General features: G+C 47.9%; 1 protein-coding gene across 1 annotated transcript in view; it reads right to left on the reverse strand.

The window, feature by feature from the left end:
* Nucleotides 1-23,493, reverse strand: part of Csmd2 (CUB and Sushi multiple domains 2) — a 633,859-nt gene that overhangs the window by 183,370 nt on the left and 426,996 nt on the right. The window contains exons 18-23 of the mRNA XM_029561678.1: nt 12,822-12,960; nt 11,728-11,915; nt 10,821-11,009; nt 10,504-10,620; nt 1,837-2,052; nt 480-668 (exon numbers count right to left, since the gene is read on the reverse strand). Coding sequence (XP_029417538.1) covers nt 480-668; nt 1,837-2,052; nt 10,504-10,620; nt 10,821-11,009; nt 11,728-11,915; nt 12,822-12,960 — 1,038 coding nt within the window. The remainder of the gene's footprint in view (nt 1-479; nt 669-1,836; nt 2,053-10,503; nt 10,621-10,820; nt 11,010-11,727; nt 11,916-12,821; nt 12,961-23,493) is intronic.

Below are 23,493 nucleotides of genomic sequence, written 5' to 3' on the forward strand. Positions count from 1 at the left end.
CTAAAATAAATGATCCTAGCTCCTGGCCCTCTTCTTCCTTGGGTGGGTGGAGGGTCTACCTAGGGATTTTCCAAGAGCAGGCAACCTCTGTGGGGATGGCTTGGGGTTCCTTGGGTAAAGGTTACACCTCCTTGCTGTGGGTCCGGCCACTGTGCTCCACACGAGGTGTCCTTGCTTAAGCCAAGGCATGTGTGTTAAGGCTGGGAGCTGAGAGCACTGTGGTCAACTGAACTCCAGAGCCTACTAGGGCTACTAGACAAAGGCAGGTCAGTTCCCAGAGCAGTTCCCTCTGTATCTCACAGAGGAGGAGGCAAGGCCATCTCCCCCACGGTCCCTCCGCAGGTAAGCGTGAGCTACGTTGATCCTTAAACCCAGGCCCGTTTGTATCCTGGCTGGATGCAGCCCACCACCTCACACCGCTGCACTAAATTTGGCCCACCCCATTAAGTGAAGCAGAATGAAAGCACGTGACCACCTACCAACACACCTTGGCAGAGGCGAGCTCCACAGGCGCCGTCTGCCCCCCAGGCACGTGATGCGGGCCGTGCCCTCCAGCCGGTACCCGGGGAAGCAGGAGAAGGTTAAGGTGTCGCCTACGCCAAACTGTAAGCCTTTCCGGATGCTATAGGCGGGGACCTCGGGCTCCTCACAGGGTTCCAAGTTGTACTCTGTGAAGGAAGTCAGTAGGAGAGGTGGGCTCAGACAGCTGGGGAGGGCCAAAGTGCCAGAGGAGGGCCAAAGTGTGGGGGATAGGGCCAGAGACAGGACAGACAGATATGGAGACCATGGCCCTTAACAGATGCCTAGAAAAGAGCAATGCCTCATAATGGGCTCAGTGTCCATGAGACATGCTCCCCAGAGGACTCTCAGAGTCCACTCTTCTCTCCTGTCCCTTCTGTTCCATTTGAAGCCTGGGCCCCATGGCTGGCAGATGCGAACTGGAGAACTTTCTCTCTGGGCATGAGCCAGCTCAATGCAATCAGCCATTTCCAGAGGGTCAGAGTCTGTGACCCAGCCTTGGGCAACTCTCACTGGGGCTCTGACTCCAAATGCTTCTCTGGAAGCTTCTTCCTCTCAGCAAGGCTGGCTTTGAAACAGGTGGCAAGCCAGGTGGATGTCACTGACCAGCCAAGGACCTGCCTGCTGCCTTTAGTGACCGTGTGGAAGGGACTGCCTCCTGGGCCCTAGGGCTCTGTGTGGTAGGGAGGAAGTATCTCTCAGAGAGTCCCACTGTCCAGGCCAAAGCAGGTGTCAGGGGGATTCTGTGTGGAGGGCAGCAAGAGGCTAAGCTGAGCCATATTCCAGTTCCTGGAGGCTGGGTACCTCCTATCCATCTGGGATGGGGTTTTGGAGCACCTTGAGGGTGGTGAGTGCAGGGTCACAGAGGAGCGAAGCCCTCTTCCGCCTGCATGCCACCAGAGAGCTTTCCTAAAACTAAGATAAGTATCTGTTACTACGAAATTAGCATTGACGAAGATCTCAAACGGGACTGAAACACTGTGCTACATTAACTTCAAACTCATTCTCTCTGTAATTGGTGGGGGTGTGAAATTGTGGAAGTCGATCTTCAAGAGAATTTGGAGCAAGTAGGGCAGGAAAGGACTTTTGTGAAGCTCTGTTTTCACCAGCTAGGTGCATCATGTTCAGAGTGCATCCTGAGTCAGGGAATGGTTCTGCTAGCCCACTCTGAGACCATTCCAGGGAAATTCTTCTTGTGTCTACACAAAGTGTCTGGTATCTAGTCATTCTCCCTGAGACTGAAGGATTGTATCAGAGGGAGGGAGAGAGAGAATGGTTCCCCAGTCCTTTATCCCCTGAGATGGTCATACTGGTTACCTGAGAAGGTGATGTTGAATCCTTCATAGGACATGGAGAAATCAGAGATGAAGCGGACCTGAGCGGTGAAGTTGCCATAGAGCCCGGCACTGATGGGTGCTGGCAGCCGCGAGCCGGTCAGCTGCCTCAGGGGCTGGGAGAAGCTGCCGTTCTCGGTGATGAGAAGGTAGTCATGGCCGCTCTCCAGGTGGAAGGTGTGGAAAGTAAAGAACACACCTGCAGAGGGAGCAGAGGGTGGGGCTGGGCTGGGGAGATGCCTGGGCACAAGCATGACTGAGGGTGTGCGCTGACTGTGGGTGTGTGCTGGGTTAGCACAAAGGTGATCTGAACATGAACTCCCCATTACCCAAGACCCAATCAGGGAGACCAGGCACCTCCTTCCTGTGGCAAGTCTATGACCGTGCTTCCAGTCACAGATTCATTCCCAATACACACACACACACACACACACACACACACACACACATCTTCATGGAATCCTGACTATGGGTTAGGATCCTGGGTGAGGTACCTGAGTTCAGTCCTTAGAATCCATGGGAGAAAGTCACGTATGATTGTTCATACTTGTAATCCCGTGGTTGGGGAGGCAGGAACAGGCTGATCCCAGGGCCTCACTAGCCAACCAGTCTAACTTAATCAGTGAACCCCGGACCAGTGAGAAACCCCTGTCTCAAAAAGCAAGATGGTTGACCCATGAGGGACAGCACCTGAGGTTGTCCTCTGACCTCCACATGCATGCATACCGGTGAACACCCACATGAACACACACACACACATGCATGCACGCACGTATGCACAAATAATAATATCAGGAAGAGAGGTGTGGGGGACAGCTCTGCAAAGGAGTGAATATTTGATTTGAATCTTGGAAGGATGCATGGTAGTTAGACAGGTTGAGATAAGGAAGTCTGTTCCTGGCAGAGAATCAGTTTGTGTCTGGAGATAGGGCAAATGTGGTGTCTAGGACTCCATGGCCAGCAGGGTGTGGCTGGGCACTCTCAGGGGAGGTACCTGGGTCTGAGGCTGGGGATGGACCTGGCACTTTCCTGGAGGCATTGAGAAGCCATCCCACCCAGCATGGAACATATTTGACTCCAGCCACGAAGAGGACAGAATGGGTGGGGGTGGGGGGGCAGAGTGGTGAGTTAGAGACACTGTTGCTTGTGCTGGACCAGGGTAGGTGGGGCTTGGAAGGAGGAGTAAGAGCAGGTGGTGAATAAGAGACCCCAGGCAGATGGATGCACAGCAATGGCAGGCACAACGCAAAAGAGGAAACAGAACACGGCTGGGAATGCTCAATCCGAAGATGCTTGGCAGGATCAGTGGTAGAAACACTGAATTTGACCTTGAACTCAGTCTATGTGGCATCTAAGCTGCAGATGGTCAGCAAGAGGAAGACGTGGCGAAGACGTGGGAGTTGAGGATTCAGGTGGGACTTCACAGGTGGATCTGAGAGTCACTAGCAGAAGGTGATGCTTGAAGCCCCGAGCTTGGACTAGATGGTTCAGGAGAGTTTGCAGTTCAGAAAGGGGAAATGGAAGTTGGGGAGAAGTGACGTGAAACAGAGGAGAAGGAAGGCAGCAAGGAGAACTGGGGAGCAGAAAGAAGGCGCGTGAGTGTCCAGTGGAAAACAGCAGAGATGAGTCTGGATGGCTGTTTTCGCAAGGACGCATGCCCTTTGGCACCTACCAAGGGCCGGGGGTGGGAAGGAGAGTTGAGTGTGAAACAAAATAAAAGCACTAATATTCTTTAGGCAACACTAAGTCCTTAGTGCAGTCATCCTATTTTTACTTGATCTTGGCTGGCACTTCCTAGCTGGGAAGGGAGCTCATCTAAATCTAACAGTCACCAGCACACGTGGGTGCCGTCAGCACCGTCTCCATTTTATACACCAGGAAAACAAGGTACAAAAGAGAGGAGGTCCTTTGTCCGAGGCCCTCCTAGTGGATGGCAGAGATGAATAGGGGCCACCTGACTGCAGAGGTGGTGCTGTCCCCCACTATGGGATACAGTCTCAGTCTACAGAAAGAGAGCAGATGGGAGGATGGAAGGTGGGGAGGAAGGTGACAGAACAGAAGGCTCTTAACTCCCAGAGCAGCTCTTGAACTTGTCCAAACCTCAGTTGTGTTCTTGTGGACCTATATGTCAATGCACACCAGTCAGTGTGTTCATAGGGGCAGTGTGATGGGGGCAGGGTCTGTTGGCTACTCAAAGTATGGTCCGTGGGCCTGCAGTGTGGGCATCCGCCAGGAGCTGTGAGAAACGCAGAGTGAGGGCCTTCCTGCAGACCTACTGTGCAACAGTCTGCATGCTGAGTGGGTCCTGCTGACATGCAGATACCCAGAAAAGCTACTTGCCTCTGTGTAATGATATTCTTTTGATGAACGATGGCTGGATCCAAGCCTCCAATACTAAAGCATTTGAAAAAGCTTCCATGTTCTTACCTCCCTGTTGCTACAGAGATGAATAGGGGCCACCTGACTGCAGAGGTGGTGCTGTCCCCCACTCTGGGATACAGTCTCAGTCTACAGAAAGAGAGCAGGTGGGAGGATGGAAGGTGGGGAGGAAGGTGACAGAACAGAAGGCTCTTAACTTCCAGAGCAGCTCTTGAACTTGTCCAAACCTCAGCTGTGTTCTTGTGGACCTATATGTCAATACACACCAGTCAGTGTGTTCATAGGGGCAGTGTGATGGGGGCAGGGTCTGTTGACTACTTAAAGTATGGTCCGTGGGCCTGCAGTGTGGGCATCCGCCAGGAGCTGTGAGAAACGCAGAGTGAGGGCCTTCCTGCAGACCTACTGTGCAACAGTCTGCATGCTGAGTGGGTCCTGCTGACATGCAGATACCCAGAAAAGCTACTTGCCTCTGTGTAATGATATTCTTTTGATGAACGATGGCTGGATCCAAGCCTCCAATACTAAAGCATTTGAAAAAGCTTCCGTGTTCTCACTTCCCTGTTGCTAGAAGCTGAGAATCCCAGAGTATCTGGACTGCTGTGGGTGAGAGTTGGGAAGATGGAAACCAGCAGAGGTGATGGGATGAGAGTGGTGGTTTGTAAATGCCCTGTGTCCAGGCAACTAAGATGTGTCCAAGTATCAATTTGTTCAAGGATACAGGTCCTAGGTCCCTGCCTAATGCTGGGCTTAGTGCCTAGTGTCTAGTGCTTAGTGCTTCATGCTGAGAAAGATCTCCTGGCATAGAGAAGGAGTCAGACACAGCAATAGTGAGAATCTCATTGGGGCAGGTAGAACAGTGGGCAGCCATGTCTGGGGGCCTTCATGGAGAAGATGGGAGGGATTCACTGCTCGGGGAAGGCATGGCCCTCGGTAAAGACACATGAGCACTCATGGAGGGGACATATGGGCATGTGTGCCTGTGTACATGTATGTGCCTGTAGGTATATTATCCTCTTGACAGCATGCTTACAGTTGAGGACACTCCTCGGTCTGGAGAGTTTGGGACTCCAAGTCCTTCTCCCTTTGCTGGGACACTGGGTGAGGATGGTGAGCCAGTTAGACACACTAACAGGCAGAAACAAGTTGATTAAGCATCAGCCCATGCTCTGTTCCTCCAAGCACACAGGCACAGCCCCGCCCCAGGAGTAAACATTTGCTTGGGATTCTAAGGATGAGCAAACAACCCAGCAGAACCCCTTGGGTTTCCCAGATGTGCGGACTGCTTAGGGGTTTTTTGGGCCACTGTGAGAAAATGAAGATATTGTCACAGAACTATAGAGGCTCCAAGTAGGAGTCTGAATCCAATTTGGTGTGACAGATGCATACCCCGGAGTGAGCTGTGACATCCATACTACACAGGGCAGAAGGTGCAGGGGTCACATGCCTGTCCCCCAGAGTTAGGACAGTGACCAGAGCTACGTGGGCCCCTCTGAGTGTTCCTTTCCTCAGCTGTGGTAGGTGGATGACAGAGACCCCTCCCTGGTGGCATTCAGTTCTTAAAGCGAGGCAGAACTGGAAGGGCAAAGTGTGCCTGGTGCCACAGGTGATCTCAGCTCAGATCACCTGATCCCCAGATGGCCATGTTGGTTAGGAGAGGTCAGTACTGTTGTGTGAGAGAATAGCAACTGAAAACCGGAAAACACCAAGACTAACACATGAAAGAAGCCAGCTGACAGGGTTAGACCGGAAGCCCTTCCTCAGCTGGGCTTCATCTAAAGAACAGCGCATGCTCAGGGATGGTGGGGGAGCTGGGGAGGGCCCACAGATACAAATGGGAGAGGTCTCATGAAAGGCCATGCACTGCAGGCCTGATGATTTTTAGACTGTCCTCAGCTCACTAGCCACCCCATCCTCAGGAGTGAGGGCTTTTCCTTTCTTTTTCATTTTTGTCTTTTTGGGACATGGTCTCCATGTAGCCTTCCAGCTGGTGTGGAAGACTGGCTATGGAGACCAGGATGGCCTCTATCTCACAGAGATTGGCCTGCCTCTGCCTCCTCCTAAGGGCTGGGACTAAAGGCGTGCGCCACCGTGTCAGGCTGCTTTTCCTTTCTTAACACGCTGTCTCTATTTATAGTTCTAACCTTGTGTCCCTAGTGTAGTCCTTTGTCCTGGGACACATGAGTCTGGGATCTAGTACCCTGTGAACTCAGATCTGCAGCTCAGCACTCCTAAGCAGGCTTTCTCTCATACTCTGGGGTTTCTCCTCCTCCTGGAAGCTGCCAGGATTTTTTGCTTGTGTGTCCTGTTGTTTTGCCCTAGAACTTTAACAAAATTGTTCTCGTTTCCGTCCCAGTCTGTTCTTAAATTCTTTTATTAATGAGACTAAGAGACCAAAAGAGGGAACCCTAATTTCTCCAGTAGCATCGAGGTCTCTGCCAGCTCATATTCTCTGAACCCCTGCAGTGCTCACTTCCTGGCAGGAATGAAGACATTCTGGCTATCAGCCAGTGGCACCGGAAGGAACTGGAATTTCCCCTGGAATCTCATACTGGCAGAAGGAATAGACTAGGGCCAGAGGAACAGACCAGAGCAAGAACTTGTTTCCAGGAAAACGGGCTCACACAGTTTGATAACTTGTCAGACCACCCTGGAGAGACTGGCACTGAGATGTGGAGGAAGGGTGAGACCACACAGGGCCCAGGACTGCTTAGCTATGCATAACCCTTGCCATCTAAGCATAACCCTTGCCATCTGTTTAAACCTAAGCCTCATGTTAAAACTCCAAAGATGGACTTGGGGTGGGAACCTCTTTTTCTTCTTCTCAATGTGTCTATATTGAATAAACCTTGAAATTTAATTTAGTTTTTTGCTTTTCATATTACGTTGTTCTCTTAATTGGCCTATTGAGGACGGGTGGCCCATCCTGGCTTGTTAAGACTTCCTGGGCCCAGGCTCTGACCCTAACTCCAGTAATATTGCCAGATGGCAGCTGGGCAGTTCTGAATAAAGTTCAAGTTTCCCTGGCTGGTCTTCTGTTTGTTTGGAAGCAACCCAAGTGAGCAGGCTAAGAGCTTCTTAGCCTGAGGCAGTCTTAGGAGCAGTGCCCAGGAGAAGGGTATGGGGTCAGCTGCCCGCACTTCTCACCACCTTCTCTAGCTACCTAGTATTTCATTATGTGGTCGTGCTAATTTACTTATTTTGTGTGTGTATATGTGTGTACAAATTTGTGTGTGTGCGTGTGTGTGGAAACCAGAGATCAACATTGGGTGTCTTCCTCTGTCTTCCACCTCATTTTTAAGATTTATATTTCTTATATTTTAAAAATTGTGTGTGTGTGTGTGTGTGTGTATGCGTGTGTGCATGTATGCATGTGAGTGAGGGTACCCAAAGAGTCCAGGAAAGAATGTTGGATCCCCTGGAGCAGCTGTGAGCTGCCTTGCCTGGGTGCTGGGAACTGAACTCAGATCCTCCACAAGAGCCGTATAGACTTTCACCCTCTGAGCCACCTCTCTAGCCCCTCTCCACCTTATTTTTTGAGTCAGGGTCTCTCATTGAATCTGGAGCTTACTGATTTGGCTAGAGCAGTTCCCTCGCAAGCCCCAGGGAGCCTCCTGTGTGTGCCTTGCCAGAGCTGAAGTTACAGATGTGTGCTGCTGTGCCTTGCTTTTTACATGGGTGCTGGGGGTCCGATCTCAGGACCATGGCAAGCGCTTTATTGACTGAGCCATCCCCCCAGCTCCTAGTTCCTAACTTTGCAACATAATAAAGTGTTTCAGGAAGACAACCTGATGGCTACATCATAATATACAGTTTTTCTGCTTGTCTTCAGAGAAATTCCAGTAACTGAAAACTGCTGGGCCCAGAGGCCATGGACTCAGAAGGCTTTTGATTCCCATCTGCACATCACCCTTCGGAGAAGCCCAGGCTTGTCCACACTGGTCAGCAGTGAGGCTTAACCATGCGTCTGCACTACACCCCCACATTATGATGTTCTTACATGACATGGAAAGGCAAACTGTGTTTCATTACTGGCTGAAATTGCATCTCTTTAATTATTAGTGGGGCTGCTGTTTCTCAATTTGTATTTCAATTATGAAGCGTTAGTTTATAGTTCTGTTTATTTTTCAGGCTGATGGACCAGGAAGATTTCTCTTACACAGTTTAAGAGCTCTTCACACATCAGGTTGGTAATCCTTAGTCAATCATGTACATCACATTTTTTAATCTATTTATTATTGACACATTTTTTATCTATTTATTTATTGACTTGCATTTCACAGAGGATTTTTTAAAAAGTAAATCCTATCAGATTTTTTGCTTTAATTGAATTTAGTAGCCTTTGCTTTCATGGATTCTGCTTTTGGTATCACTCTTAAAGGTGCATCTGTACCAGAGGCTAGACTGTCCGTGACTCTGCTGAAATTGATGTGGTTAAAGGTGCATCTGTACCAGAGGCTAGACTGTCCGCAGGGTGTGAGGTATAGATGGAACTTTTAAATTTTCTTTTCAAATGGCTAAACTCACTGAAGTTTGTGTGTGTGTGTGTATGTGTGCGTGTGTGTGTGTATGTGTGTGTGTGCAGATGTGTGTATGGGGTGCATGTGCACATGGAGACCAGAGGTCATCTGCAGTGTTGCTCTTCAGAAGCTTGTTTTTGGAGATAGTCTCTCACTTGGAGCTGGGGCTCACAGATTAAGTCTAGGCTGACTGACAAGCGAGTCTCAGGGACCCTCCTGCCTCTGCTTTCCCAGCTTTGGGATTGCAAGGATGTGCCACCATGCCCGGCTTTTCACCTGGGTGCTGGGGATGAACTCAGGTCCTCATACTTGCAAGGCAAGCAATTCACCAACTGAGCTATCTTTCTAGCTCTGTAACCACCATTTATAAACTCTGTTTATTAGACAGTCCACCCCTTCAGTGGATCTGAAATGACACTTTAGTTATGTATTATAGTCTATCTGTCCTGTGTGCACAGGTATATAAACACATGTGCACACAGAGGCATCTACTTCTGGACCTGTACTATCCCCCGCTGACATGGATTGCCCACTCCTGGACTCCCTCCACACTGTTAGCTCATAACAACATTTGGGTATCTGAGAGGATTATTTTTCTGTTTCAGTTTTTCCCTGGGCTCCCCTGCATGCTAATTCTTCTGGATCAGAGGTTCTTAATTAAAGGCATGCATCACAATTATTGGTGACATGTTGTCAAACATAGGTCCCTGGTTTCCACCCCAATGTAGAAAATCCAGACTTGTGGGGTAGGGCCTGGGTCCTAGTGTCCTTGATGAACTTAAACTTCAGAGGAGAAGCCAGGGTTCCAGAATATGACTGTTGGAATAAGCATGTGCAGGTAGAGGCTATAACTGCCAGCTTCCTGCTGATCTCCAGCTCCAGTGTCTGCCACATGGGTGGTGTTTGATGAACATTTGTCAGAAGAAGGAGTGGATTAACTGATTTGTAACTAGCACCTTACTTTGAACTGGACCATTTTTGTTAGGAAAGGGGAGGCAGCAGTGCAGGCTGGTGAGGCAGGTGAATGCATGTCCCCTTGGGAAGAGGAGAGCTTTGTGAGATGGGGCTGTCGTGCTCAGAATCTGAAGGATGGATGTGTGGAAAACGGACCATAAGTGCCCTGAGTTCCTTCAGCACACAGGACAAGGACGAAGGGTTCAGGGACACCTAACAGATTATTAGGAGAGAACAGGTTTACCAAAAAATGATAGCAGATCTGGTGGCACAGGAGGTTGAGGCAGGAGGATCACAAGGTCAAGGACTGCCTGAGCTACATTGTGAGTTCAAGGCCAGCCTGGGCAACTTAGCAAAGTCCTGCTTCAAAATAAAAAGTAAAAAGAGGGCTGGGAATATAGCTCAGTGGTAGAGGGTTTACCAAGCATGCATGAGGTTCAAGGTTCAATTCCTAGCACTACCAACCCAAATAAGATACTAGCGGCCCATTTGTGGAATAGGATGACCATCTCTCCATCACTGAAGGTGTACTGCCATCCTATGGGAGGTACTCTGAATGGGATTTGATGGCTGGTGACCAGTGAGATTTCTTTTAGCATGGGGAGGTTGGATTCTCAACAGTATTTACCGAGTGACTTCTGTGATACCTCGAGATAAGTTCTCTTACTGGTGAGAAAAATTCAGACTAAGCTTACATGTCATTATGTAGTGAAATCTTCACTGAGGTTGCCCTGACCCCCACCTGGGAACCTGGAGTCTTGGCCTTGGAGTCAACACCTGCCTTGGGCCTAAACACTCACCCTTGCCATGCGATGTCTCAATAATCCAGGTGCAGTTCAAGTTGTTGGGGTAGAAGTCAGGGAACCCTGGTGACAAGATGGTGCCACTGGAGCCTTGAATGAAGCCACCACAGAGAGCTGCAGAAGTGAAGAGGACAGACAAGGTCCAGAGTAGCTCAGGGACCCCCATCCCATCCTACTTGGACCCTTATGACTCATCCCTTCCCAAAACTAACAGACCCCACTGACTGTCAGGAGTCAATGACTGTTCCCAGCTTCAGGTTTATCAGGGCAGGGAAGGAATACTCTCTTCAGCACCTACTGATGGTGTGCCTCACCTTCACAGCTGGGTAGGGCCCGGCTCCACTGGAAATTGGGCTCACACTCCAGGGGCTCTCCATCACTTAAGGTGTAGCCTGAGTCACAGCTGAATGTCACCAGAGCGCCCACATAGAAGTCATTCCCATGACGCTGTCCATTGACGGGAATCCCTGGATCCAGACAGTGATCTGACTGCAGTGTGATAGCTGGAAAAGAGAAGGTAGAGCTGGAACATACAGCAGGTGCTGTCAACCATGGAGGGGCCCAGGATGGAGGACAGAAGGCCTTAATTTTCAAAGGTTCATGAAATGTGGCCATGGTATTCACAGAGGGTTTTTGAAGACCTGGCTCTCAAATCGGCTGGCTTGAACCTTTGTTTGCTGGTTCACTCATTCAGCACATGCTTACTGGGGTGTCCACTAGGGCTTAGGCACTATATCAAGGTTCAGTGACACAAGCATGAGTAAGCAAATGACTCTGTCCTCATGATGTTCTCAACCTGCGACACTTTCTATTTTGGTCTGGAAAGCACTGACGTGACAGTCTTCTAAATCAAAGGGATGAATGAAGATCCTGAAAAAGGGCAGGTGTGGGTAGGAGATGCCATTTCACTTCAAGTTATGGTCAGTCAAACACTCCATCCCAGAGTGCAGGTGTGGGTAGGAGATGCCATTTCACTTCAAGTTATGGTCAGTCAAACACTCCGTCCCAGAGTGCTCAGCCTGGCAGTACTCAGCTAGCTTCAGACAGTGGAAGTTGTGAAGTGTACATACAGGATCAGCCTGAGGGTCATGAGCAACTTAGCTCCTATCATCTGAGAGTGAGGATCCACTGGGTCTACAGTAGAGCACTGTCTGGGCACATCCACCCACCCAGGCCAACCTGGGTGTCCATCTCCCTGCATATCAACCTGCTGAGACTCACTCTCATAGCGGAGCTGGAAGCCGATGTCTGAGTGACTCTTATCAGTAGAGAAGAGGAGGTAGAGGTAGTTGCTGGTGCTGATAAGGAACTGCGGGACCTGGGTTCCGTGGTAAACTCCAATCAAAGGTGCCGAGTATGTCCGTCCATCTCTCACTTCCAGGGTGTCATAGTTGACCTCAGTTTTAAACCTACCAAGTGATGTAAACCAGTTGAGAAACCCGAAGTTTACTGTTTTGTCCTTCCTGAACTAGGGCTCCAGACAACCAGATTTCAGCAGGCTGGGATATTTTAATATAATTTGCATATATTCATGTGGTAGGACGTCTGCTACTGTATTTAACCCTGTTCTTCCACTCTAGGACACAGCTCTCTATGTCCTGGGTCAGAGCCTACCTTAAGATCCAACCTCATGGGAGTCAGAATGTTTTAGGCCAGGGGTCTATAAACTAAAACCCCAGGATCAGCAGGTCTTTGGCTTGGAGAACTAATAATAATCTTTACACTTGTAAACAGATGTCAAAAATAAAATGTGATAAAGAATACGCAACAGAAGCCCACAAGAGCGCAAGTGCTCCATGAAATGTGTTTCCTACGTGGGCCCTCACAGAAAAGTTTGATCACAGATTCAGTCTAGAGGAAGCCTGGGTTTCTATTTGGGAGGCTACTCTCCCATCCAGGGGCTTATCAGAGTGGGAGTACCAGTGGGGCACACAAGCAGGATCTGGGACAGGAGTCAGAGAGCCTACCTTCTTGTGCTGGGAACGTGTGGGTTTTGGCCCTCAGGTGCCACATGGCTTCAATATCTTATAGTGTCTATCTGCTCTCTTTTTTCTTAAGAGATAGCAAAGGGAAGGGTTCTGGGACCCCAAGTGATAGCCCACCCTCCTTTCTCTCTTGAGCCACGGACTTCCAATAGCATCAACCAAGCCCAAAGGCAAAGTCAGTGCACTGTCCCCACCCAGGACAGTCAGTCCTGTGTTCTCTACTCTGTGGATGTTTGCGCATCAGTGCCATTCCCCTGCCCACTATGATTCTCTCCCATGATGTAGACATCACCCTGTTGCACCCCCTCCTGTGGCTGTGGCCAGCAGCACCTGTCAAAAGTGATTTTGATGGGGTATCCAGGCTGGGCTTCGATCACCCAGGCACAGCTCAGGGCATCCTTGTAGAAGCCAGGCCAGCCTGGAGACAGGATGGTACCGCTAGGTGAAGTCAGGTGTCCACCACAGGGAGCTGGGAAACAGGGAGAGAAGAGGATTTATTGAGGGACACATGAATGAATAAACAAAATCCTCTCTACAAAATGTGTCAGCCAACAGAACATTTTGTTGTTGTTGTTGTTACATAAACTCTTAACTGTGAGCTTTGTTTATTGGGACCCTCACAGATATGACCGGTTACATCATTTGGAGGTTTATTAAAGGCCAAAGGCAAGAAGTGAAAAGATTCCTTTCAACAAAGACTTTTTGTCATTCCAGCAGAGCTGAAGTCAAGCTAATATTTGGGTCACACTGGCTTTTTCTTTGTTCCTTACTCAATTCTCAGGCCTGAGGCAGAGGCATCAGCCCAGCCCACTCCTTCCCATCTACAATGCAGGGTGAATGGTCAGGCTCAAGGTTAGCTCAGGGCAGTGATACATCCTGCTCCACTGTGAATATCATGTTATTTGTCTTCTCCAACTGGGATCTCCAGTATTTAGCATAGCGCTTGACATACAACTGTCCCTCACACACAACTGCCCCTCTGTAGTTACTGGGTGAATGGTTAAAAGGATGGACAAATACAGCCTGTGGCAGTCTGCAAGACACGGCCTAGTTTGGCTCTGGTCTCATGAAGCATGTCATCCCCTCTCCCTTGGGCTCCTTTCTAATGTTCCCTCTTTCTGACACCATGCCTTAGCTTGCGTGATGGCCATCAGGGCTGTTCCAGCACATGGTAGATTTCTTTGTCTATGATTTTTGAAGTCAGGCAAAGCCACATGGATTCTTTGATCAATGGAACAAGAACAGGGGTGATTCCTGACATGACCATGTAGAAATGCTAAAAGTCAGCGTACGGCTTACAGTTTTGTCTCCCTGCTTCAGTGACTATGGAAGCTGGTGTCAAGATGGAAACCCCACCCATCTAAGCCTTTAAATAACTCTGGGGAGTGAAATATTGTGATGACTAATATATTGTCAACTTGATGGGTCTAGAATCACCTAGGAGACAAACCTCTGGGCATGTCTGTGAGACAGTTTGTACATTAGGTTAGCTGATGTTGGAAGAGTCACCCAAAATGTGTGTGGTAGCATTCCGTGGGCTGGGGTCACAGACTGAATAAAAAGGAGAAAGGGAGCTGAGCAGGAGCATTCACCTTGCCTGTTTCCTAAATGAGGATGTGATATGACACCAGCTGCCTCGAGCTCCTGCCACCATGACTTTCCTGTCACAGCGGACTGTACCTTTGTGAGCCAAAATAAGCCCTTCCTTCCTTAAGTTGTGTTTGTCAGGTCTTTCGTCACAGCAATGAGAAAAGTAATTAATACAGACATGTAGCTTGAGTGATCTGAAATCCTGTTTGGGGGCCGTTGGAACTCAGGGTTGCTTCTTAATAGTCTAAGTCAGCTCACCTACACTTGCCCAAGTTTCATGAGGAGAATGAAGATGTCCCCACCTCACCTAGGCTGTTGTCACTGTCACCACCACTGACACTGGCTGAGTGATCACTGTGTGCCAGGCATTTGCACACAGACATGGATCATTTTCATTCTTCACCTCTGTGAGTCTGGTGCTATGATCCTCATAGAAGTTGAAGCTCATGGAGGTTAAGTAACTAGCTTAGATTTGGACTTAGGCAAGACAGCCAGGAAGCAGGCATCACAAGCTAAGCAGCCAGCCTCCTGGCCGGAAAAAAACTTCTGCTTCTTCTAGACCCTCCTACTACACAGCTACCAGAGGCCAGCAGCCTCCTGAATTGATGGAGAAGGAGGTAAAGGGGCCACCACACACTTCTCTCTTTGCATATTCTTCCAGAGGTCTCAAGGATATTGACTTTGTAAAATCTAGTCAGATGGACCCATTTTTCTTTCAAGTCTCACATAGGCCAGGCTAGTCTCAAACTCACTATATAGCTGAGGATGACTTTGAACTTCTGATTCTGCCTCCATCTTCAGAGTGCTGGGATTACAGGCATGTGTCACTAAGCAGTGCTGGGGACTGAATCCAAGGTTTTGCTCACGCAACACAAGTACTCTCCCAACTGAGCTATATCCTCAGTCCAGGCATTTTAAATTTTTAATTTTAAGCATATTAGAACATTTAATTATCGAAGAAGATAACAGTGGGAATAACCATAGGACGAGGAGTCAGCTCCTTCTGATGACATCTCTGCTGGTTGCTTTATTTTACCATCCCAATGCATGTTAATGAAGTTATTCTTTCCATTTTACAAAAAAGGGAACCAAGGTCAAGGAGGTTAAGACCCTAGATCAAGGACTCTGAGCTAATAAAATCAGAGTTGAGATTTAACCCGAAGACCTCTGTCTCCAAACTCCCCTGCAGCACACAGAAACCACAGTCATACAGACAGAAATGAGCTCGAGGGTAGCGAGAGCTTGCCAGGTGTCAGGGCTTAATGTGGATTATCCTTGTGAAAACTGAAAAACACTAAAAGGGACATATCTTGTTATCCTCAATTTATAGAAGGGGATTATTGCCCTGTTTTCTGTGAGTGGAGGCTTAGAGAAACTAAGTAATTATATAGCATCTATATCAAACACCGAGAAACGAATCACACACGCATATAATCATTTCTGTAACTCTGGTTTTCAAAACCCATCCATCACCTCACAGAACCATTTCTCCTTCAATGTACCTGTTAGACAATAGAAAGGGGTGTGTGTGTGCCTGTTGCTATGGTCCAGGGGTCTTATGCAGGTACTGAGTCTTGGCTCCAGTTCAGCCCAGTCCCAGCCTCTCTAGTTACTGGACACTGAAGGAGTTGTTCAATTTCTAGGAAGCCACGGATCACAGTCACTGTTGTCTGCCCTGGTACTTTCAACCTGCTGCATCCACATCAACAGAGACCTATCCAAAATCTCCAGGAGAGAACTCGATTCCTTCCTTTGATGCTCCATTTCCATCTCTGCTCCACTGTACCTTTATCTGGCTGATCATTTCTTGTGCTCATGTGATGGTCAACTGACCTCTCTATTCCTTTCGGTCCTGCATTCTGTTGTTTACATGTTCCAGGGTGGTGGATGACTGGCAGGGGGTCTAGAGTGGAGGAGTCCTAGATACCATGTCTCTTTAATAGTCCAGAAAATGTTCAACTTTAGTTTTAATGATAAAAATACATCTTTTTTTTTTCTTTTTGAGACAGGGTTTCCCGGTAGCCCCAGCTGGCCTGGAACTTGCTATGTAGATCAAGCTGGCCTCGAGCTGACAAAGATCCACCTGTCTCTGCCTCTCGAGTGCTGAGATTAAAGGTGTGCACCACCACGTCTGGCATAAAAATACATCTTAAAGCTACAAGGAGACATCGCTTCTCACCTACCTACTAGGCAAAAGCCGAAGTTTGATGGCACATAAAGCTGTAAGAATTCAGCAGCCCTGTACCTCACTGGAGGAAATGCAAAGGGCACAAAATATGGAGAGGAATTTGGTAACACACAGCAAAAATCATGTGCGTTTACTCTTCGGCATAGCGATTCCATCTCTAGACGGCTCTCCCAAAGACATACTGGTGAGAATGTGAAGGAGTTTGGAGACGATGGTTCAGTGGGTAAATGCTTGCCGCTCAAGTGTGAGGATCTGAGTTTGGATTCCTAGAGGCCATATAAAAATGTAGGACATAGTGGCATGCATCTATAACCCCAGTGTCAGGCAAGGACAGAGACAGGTTGATTCCTAGGTCTTGCTGGCCAGACAGTTTAGCTGAAATGGCTGGCTACAGGTTCAGTAAGAGACTGTCACAAAAACTAGAGTGGAGAGTGGTAGAGGAGACGCCTGATGTCATGTCAGCTCTGGCCTTCACATGTGTATGCATATGTGCAAGGGGTGGGGGAGAGAGAGAGAGAGGGAGAATGTGAATAAACATGTATATTGTACAGGGCTAAAGGCAGTAGAGCTATTTGTAATAACAAATGAGTGGAAAGGGCCAAATGTTCAGTGATAGGCATCTGGGTAATCAACCAAAAAGAAGGTTCATGATCCAACAAAAGCATGGAATATGCTAGATAATGCCATGGAGGATCCCTCAGAATGAACTGCTTAAGTGAATACAAGCGAGGTATAGAATAGGGGACAAAGTATGAAACTAGCTAAGGAAGGGCTGGAGAGAAGGGCTTTTAGCAGTCAAGATGTGCCGTTCTTGCAGGGGCCCCAGGTTTGGTTCCCAGCACCCATATCAGGTGGCTTATAATTGTCTATAACTCCAGGTCCAGGGGACCTGATGCTCTCTTTAGGCCTCTGAGGGCACCTACACTCACATGTGCCCACGCAAACACACATACACATAATTAAAAAATAAAAATAAATCTTTAAAAAGTTGAATTAATATTAAAGCGTTGGCACTCATTCAGATGAACAATAAATGACCAGGTAAGTCAGAAGCAGAGAGGATCACCTGTGAGAAAGAAGACAGTGTACATTATTTTAGAAAGATTTAACTCAGGAGCTATATCATTACTTTACGTAATTAAGAAGAATAGTTAACTTTGAAGTGCAATTTCTGAAAACTCAAATTGAATATAACACTATATGGTAGCATATTCATATATGAAGAAACAAGAAACTAAAGAGATTTTAAAGTATGGTAATTTGATAGTCTGCCCCTCTGAGGCGCTAAGGACAAAAAGAACGGGATGATGATGATGATGATGATGATGATGGTGGTGGTGGTAGTGGTGGTGATGATGGTGAGGATGATGGGGGTGATGATGGTGGTAGTGGTGGTGCTGGTGGTGATGATGATGGTGGTGGTGATGGTGGTGGTAGTGGTGAGGATGATGGTGGTGATGATGGTGCTAGTGGTGGTGATGATGGTGAGGATGATGGGGGTGATGATGGTGGTAGTGGTGGTGCTGGTGGTGATGATGATGGTGGTGGTGATGGTGGTGGTAGTGGTGAGGATGATGGTGGTGATGATGGTGCTAGTGGTGGTGATGATGGTGAGGATGATGGGGGTGATGATGGTGGTAGTGGTGGTGCTGGTGGTGATGATGATGGTGGTGGTGATGGTGGTGGTAGTGGTGAGGATGATGGTGGTGATGATGGTGCTAGTGGTGGTGATGATGGTGAGGATGATGGGGGTGATGATGGTGGTAGTGGTGGTGCTGGTGGTGATGATGATGGTGGTGGTGATGGTGGTGGTAGTGGTGAGGATGATGGTGGTGATGATGGTGCTAGTGGTGGTGATGATGGTGAGGATGATGGGGGTGATGATGGTGGTAGTGGTGGTGCTGGTGGTGATGATGATGGTGGTGGTGATGGTGGTGGTAGTGGTGAGGATGATGGTGGTGATGATGGTGCTAGTGGTGGTGATGATGGTGAGGATGATGGGGGTGATGATGGTGGTAGTGGTGGTGCTGGTGGTGATGATGATGGTGGTGGTGATGGTGGTGGTAGTGGTGAGGATGATGGTGGTGATGATGGTGCTAGTGGTGGTGATGATGGTGAGGATGATGGGGGTGATGATGGTGGTAGTGGTGGTGCTGGTGGTGATGATGATGGTGGTGGTGATGGTGGTGGTAGTGGTGAGGATGATGGTGGTGATGATGGTGCTAGTGGTGGTGATGATGGTGAGGATGATGGGGGTGATGATGGTGGTAGTGGTGGTGCTGGTGGTGATGATGATGGTGGTGGTGATGGTGGTGGTAGTGGTGAGGATGATGGTGGTGATGATGGTGCTAGTGGTGGTGATGATGGTGAGGATGATGGGGGTGATGATGGTGGTAGTGGTGGTGCTGGTGGTGATGATGATGGTGGTGGTGATGGTGGTGGTAGTGGTGAGGATGATGGTGGTGATGATGGTGGTAGTGGTGGTGATGATGGTGAGGATGATGGGGGTGATGATGGTGGTAGTGGTGGTGGTGATGGTGATGATGATGGTGGTGATGATGGTGGGGATGATGGTGGTAGTGGTGGTGATGATGGTGAGGATGATGGTGGTGATGATGGTGGTAGTGATGATGATGATGGTGGTGATGATGGTGGTAGTGGTGGTGATGATGGTGATGATGATGGCGGTGATGATGGTGGTAGTGGTGAGGATGATGGTGGTGATGATGGTGGTAGTGGTGGTGGTGGTAGCGGTGATGATGGTGGTAGTGGTGAGGATGATGGTGGTGATGATGGTGGTAGTGGTGAGGATGATGGTGGTGATGATGGTGGTAGTGGTGGTGGTGGTAGTGATGATGGTGATGATCATGGTGGTGGAGGTGGTGATGATGGTGATGTTAATGGTGATGATGGTGATGGTGGTGGTGGTGATGATAATGATGTTGGTGGTGGTGATGTTGACAATGGTGATGATAATGAATAGGACAATTTTTGATAATTGTGTTGCTTGTTGGTAGCAATGTTATTGCTGTTCTGAGAGAACTGGGTATGTTTTACAACACAGCTGAAGTCATGATGGTGTTGTAGGGAACTTGGACTTTTGAGGAAGAATGAGAAAAGATGCAGATATGATATCCAGGAAGTTAGGGTTGAAAGTTAAAAAGTTGGTACATTTGAAATGAAATGAGCCCAGGTGCATTTTCTCTGATAAAGCTTTCCTTAGCTGTGTTCATTGGTAAGGCTTATGGAGGAGGAACAAGGCAATAGCAATCAAGTGCCCCTAGTGTCCGGGTTCAAATGTCAGTTACTGTGACAAGGCTCCTTGGAGAAAACAGTTCATTCCAGATCAGGGGCAGACAATGTCCAAGAGGAGGTTGGAGGCATCTTCAAGGCTGTACTAGCCAACAGGACAATTTGAGCATCAGTTAGAATTATAACCACAGTGGATTTAAATACACGGCATACATTCAAATCCATTGGACTCTAATGATGTTTAAAAAGATTCAACTTTGGAAGGTGTTAGGGAGTCAGTTTATTAATAGGAACATGGGTAAATAAAAGAAAGCAATCATTTCTTCTTTCTTTCCTTTATGAACTATGGCATCAAGTGGGACTAGTTTTCTTTCTGTATTCCAGCTTAGAAGGAACAATGAAATGTTACTATTTCGCAGTCCCCAGACTGAAATCATAGACAGCTCCTAACGTCTCTGAAAGAGAGGCAGTGGAGTGTTCTGTGCCTCTGAAGGAGACACAAAGCCCTGTCTATTAAATGTTCTGGTTAAAAAAAAATGGATCCCAAGTCTGATTAAGCTTCTAGATCTTACAGTTAAAGAAAACACAAAAGAGAGGGAATCATGTTATCCAGACACTCAAGGAAGCAATCAGCAAAATTCAGAATACCAAAACCTGGGTTCAGTTCCTAGCACGCAGGTAAAGAACAGGGTGTGTTAATCCCAGAGGTACAGAGGTGGAGGCAGGAAGATCCTTGGGGCTTGCTGACCAGCCAGCCTAGCCTAATCAGTGACCTCAGGTCCCACTGAAAGATCCTGTCTCAAAACAAGGTGAACAGTGCCTGAGGAATGACACCCTAAGTTGATATCTGACTTTCTCAAGCATGTACACATGGATGCCTACCCCCCCATACACGAACATGCATGTACACACTCATGTGCACCTGCATACCCCTCCCCCATGCACATACAAATTTGGAATACAAGAGACTTCTTGGGATGAGTGGTTTTTGTTTTTTTGTTTTGTTTTTTTAAATCACAAGAGGTAGGGATAGACATCTAGAGGTTAATGAATGACTTAAGACCTGTCCATTGTAATACATGAACTCTTTTTATACATTAACTAGGATGTCACTTTTAAAACAACAAAACAAAAGCTATGTAAATGTTCTTTTATCTGTAAGAGATAAATACTAAAATATATCAGACTTCTCTTTTTAATTTTTATTATTTCTATTTTATGTGTATGAGTGTACTGCCCACACGTAGGTAAGTGCACCTGTGTCGTGCAAAGCCCACGGAGGTCAGAAGAGGCTGTCGGATCCTCTGAGACTGGAGTTACAGACGGTTGTTAGCTGCCATGTGAGTGCTGGGATTTGTACCCGGGTCTTCTGCAAGAACAACCAGTGGTCTTAACTGCTGAGCCATCTCTCCAGTCCCCAGACTTCTCTCTCTTTTTTTTTTTATGGATACATCATGCCTAAAATTAACCCCAGAGCAAGCTGAGTGGTGGTGGGGGTAATGAGTGGGGGGTAGCTGAAGCAGAGCAGGCCAGGGGTTTATACTTGAGGCTTGAAGGGAAGAAAGGGTCTTACCTTGACTAGGGAGAAGGGCTCAGCATCCAGCACACAAGAGGTGCTCAGCAAATATTTGTTGAAGGAATGATGCACCGGTTGAAAGGTAAGCTAACTCATGTCTTCCCAAATTCATAGGGCAACATTCTAATTCCCAGTGTGGCTCCATTTGAAGACAGAGCCTTCAAGGAGCATGAGGTCATAAGGACAGAGCAGGATGGGTCCTTATTAGATAAGGAGGAGTCACTAGGGGAGCATGTGCTTAGTGAACAGGCCAGGAGAGGGGCAGGGCCCGTGCACAAGCTAAGAAGTAGGGCCTCAGGAGGAGCCAGCCCTCCCAAAACCCTGATCTTGGACTTCCAGCTTCCAGAATGGTGAAAATAAACACTTGCTGTTAAAGCCGGCCAGCTTTTGGCATTCACTCATGGCAGGCCTGACTGACTGATGCACTGGGCTTCTCCTGAGGAACTGGTGTCCCCTGAAAGTGATAAGCCACCTTCTCCTAAACCCTGGTATGGAGGTCGTGGGAAGGAAACTGGAAGGGGGCAGTCAGGTGCTGGCCTCAGTTTGGAGCTGATGAGACATAGTGGATGGAGAAGCAAAGTGCTTTTGTGCCTGGCTGAGGAGTATCTTCCTCAATCTCTCTCCAACTTATTTTCTGAGACAGGCTCTTTCACGGGACCTGGAGCTCACTGATTTGGCTAGATTGGCTGACCAGCAAGCCCGGGGAACCTCCTGTCTCTGCCTCCCCAACACTGGGATGATAGATGCATAGCACCACACCCAGATTTTTACATGGGTTCTGGGCATCCCAACCCAGGTCTTCATGCTTGTGTGGTACATTTTACTGACTGAGTCATCTCTCTGGCCCGAAGTTTATTTTTGTGATGCTTTGGATTGAATTCAGGGCCTTGTGTGTGGTAGGTAAGCCTCTACCACTCTCAGCCCCCTTGAATGCATTTCTTAATGTCTCAAAAGATTAGTTGGTCCTAGTAGCTCAGGGCTTTAATCTCAGCTACTAGGGAGGCTAAGACAGGGGGATTCCAAGTTCGAGACTCAGTTTTTTTACATGGGTGCTAGGGATCTGACTTGGGTCTTCATGCTTGTGTGGCAAACCCTTTACTGACTGAGCCACCTCCCCAGCCCCTACACCGAATTCTTAACAGTTTTTCCACGAGAAGTGAGCTTTTCCACTTGAACTTTTTATTATACTTGGGCATAGTTTGAAACTTTTGCAACCACAAGCTTCTTTTAAAAATTGAAACTGAAAACACTCTAGAGGCCATTTATCTCCTTTTTTCTATGTAATTCTTGTGACCCAGAATGTTTTCCTAAATTCAGTTTGAGAATCTTTGTTTTCCAATGGAGAGTTTGTTGCCTTTATTGTCATAACTGATACACTTGTCTCAGTGATGTCATTTTTCTAACGCTCTCAATTTCTGAAGATTCCACGTGGTGTCTGTCTTTATTTTTGTGATAGGCAACATGTCCTCTTTTGTTTTAATTGTCTACTGGGACAAAGTAGAAAACCTTCTTTTCATTCTGTTTGGGGATGCTTTGAAGTCTTTGGCGAATTCGTTTGATATTACATTCTCTGTATTGATAGCGTTCAGAAGAGCACTGTAGTGGGGACAGGCCTGAGTCAGGGTGCGAATTCTGGGCTCCATCCCTTCCAAGCTGGGAGGGCACTGGGCAGGTGACTGGCCTTCCTGTGCACCAGGGGGGATGATTAGCACACCTGTTTCCTGGGGCTGGGGCTAGGTTGCAACACCTACTCTAGTGTTAATGTGGTCCAGTTATTCGGCTCCTCCTTGAAGGACAGGCAAGGGAGAGATAAACACAAAGGCACTGCTGGGACGCGGCCTTCAGGACCTGAAAGTCTTCCTTAGATAATTTCTGACTTTAAACACATGGATTGCCCGTGACCTCAAACTGCTGTTACTGACCATACCCAGTCCAGCCCCTCATGTGCAACCCAAGATTGCTTTTGAGTGGCAGTGGCAGAGTTGAATAGAGAGACCTTAGGGTCCACACAAATTGAAAATACCCCCGCTCTGGTCCTTTAAGAAAAAGTTTGGCCACTCCTGCTTTTGGATCTGCAGGTGACAATCTTCCTTCTTTCCAAATTTAGAAGCTATTTCCATCCTTGTGCTATTATAATCTCTCAGAAGCTGAGTGGCTCTCAGCATATATTAAAGGATTGTCTAAAAGACCATTAGTGTTTGCATTTAACTGTCCACCAGGTGGGGACACTTAATCAGAAACAAATCCCCCCAGAATGGAAACAAAGACACAGATCATGAAGCTGAGGTCTCTGCGGGCTTGGAGCAGGTGAGGAGGGCAGGCCCTGGGGTCTTTATTTTATTGCTCTGGCTCTAAGGTTTCAAAGTTACTGTACTCCAAAAAAAAAAAAAAAAACA

The sequence above is a fragment of the Nannospalax galili genome, unplaced genomic scaffold (genome assembly GCF_000622305.1).
Source record: "Nannospalax galili isolate Female #2095 unplaced genomic scaffold, S.galili_v1.0 scaffold473, whole genome shotgun sequence".
NCBI classification, from domain to species: Eukaryota; Metazoa; Chordata; class Mammalia; order Rodentia; family Spalacidae; genus Nannospalax; species Nannospalax galili.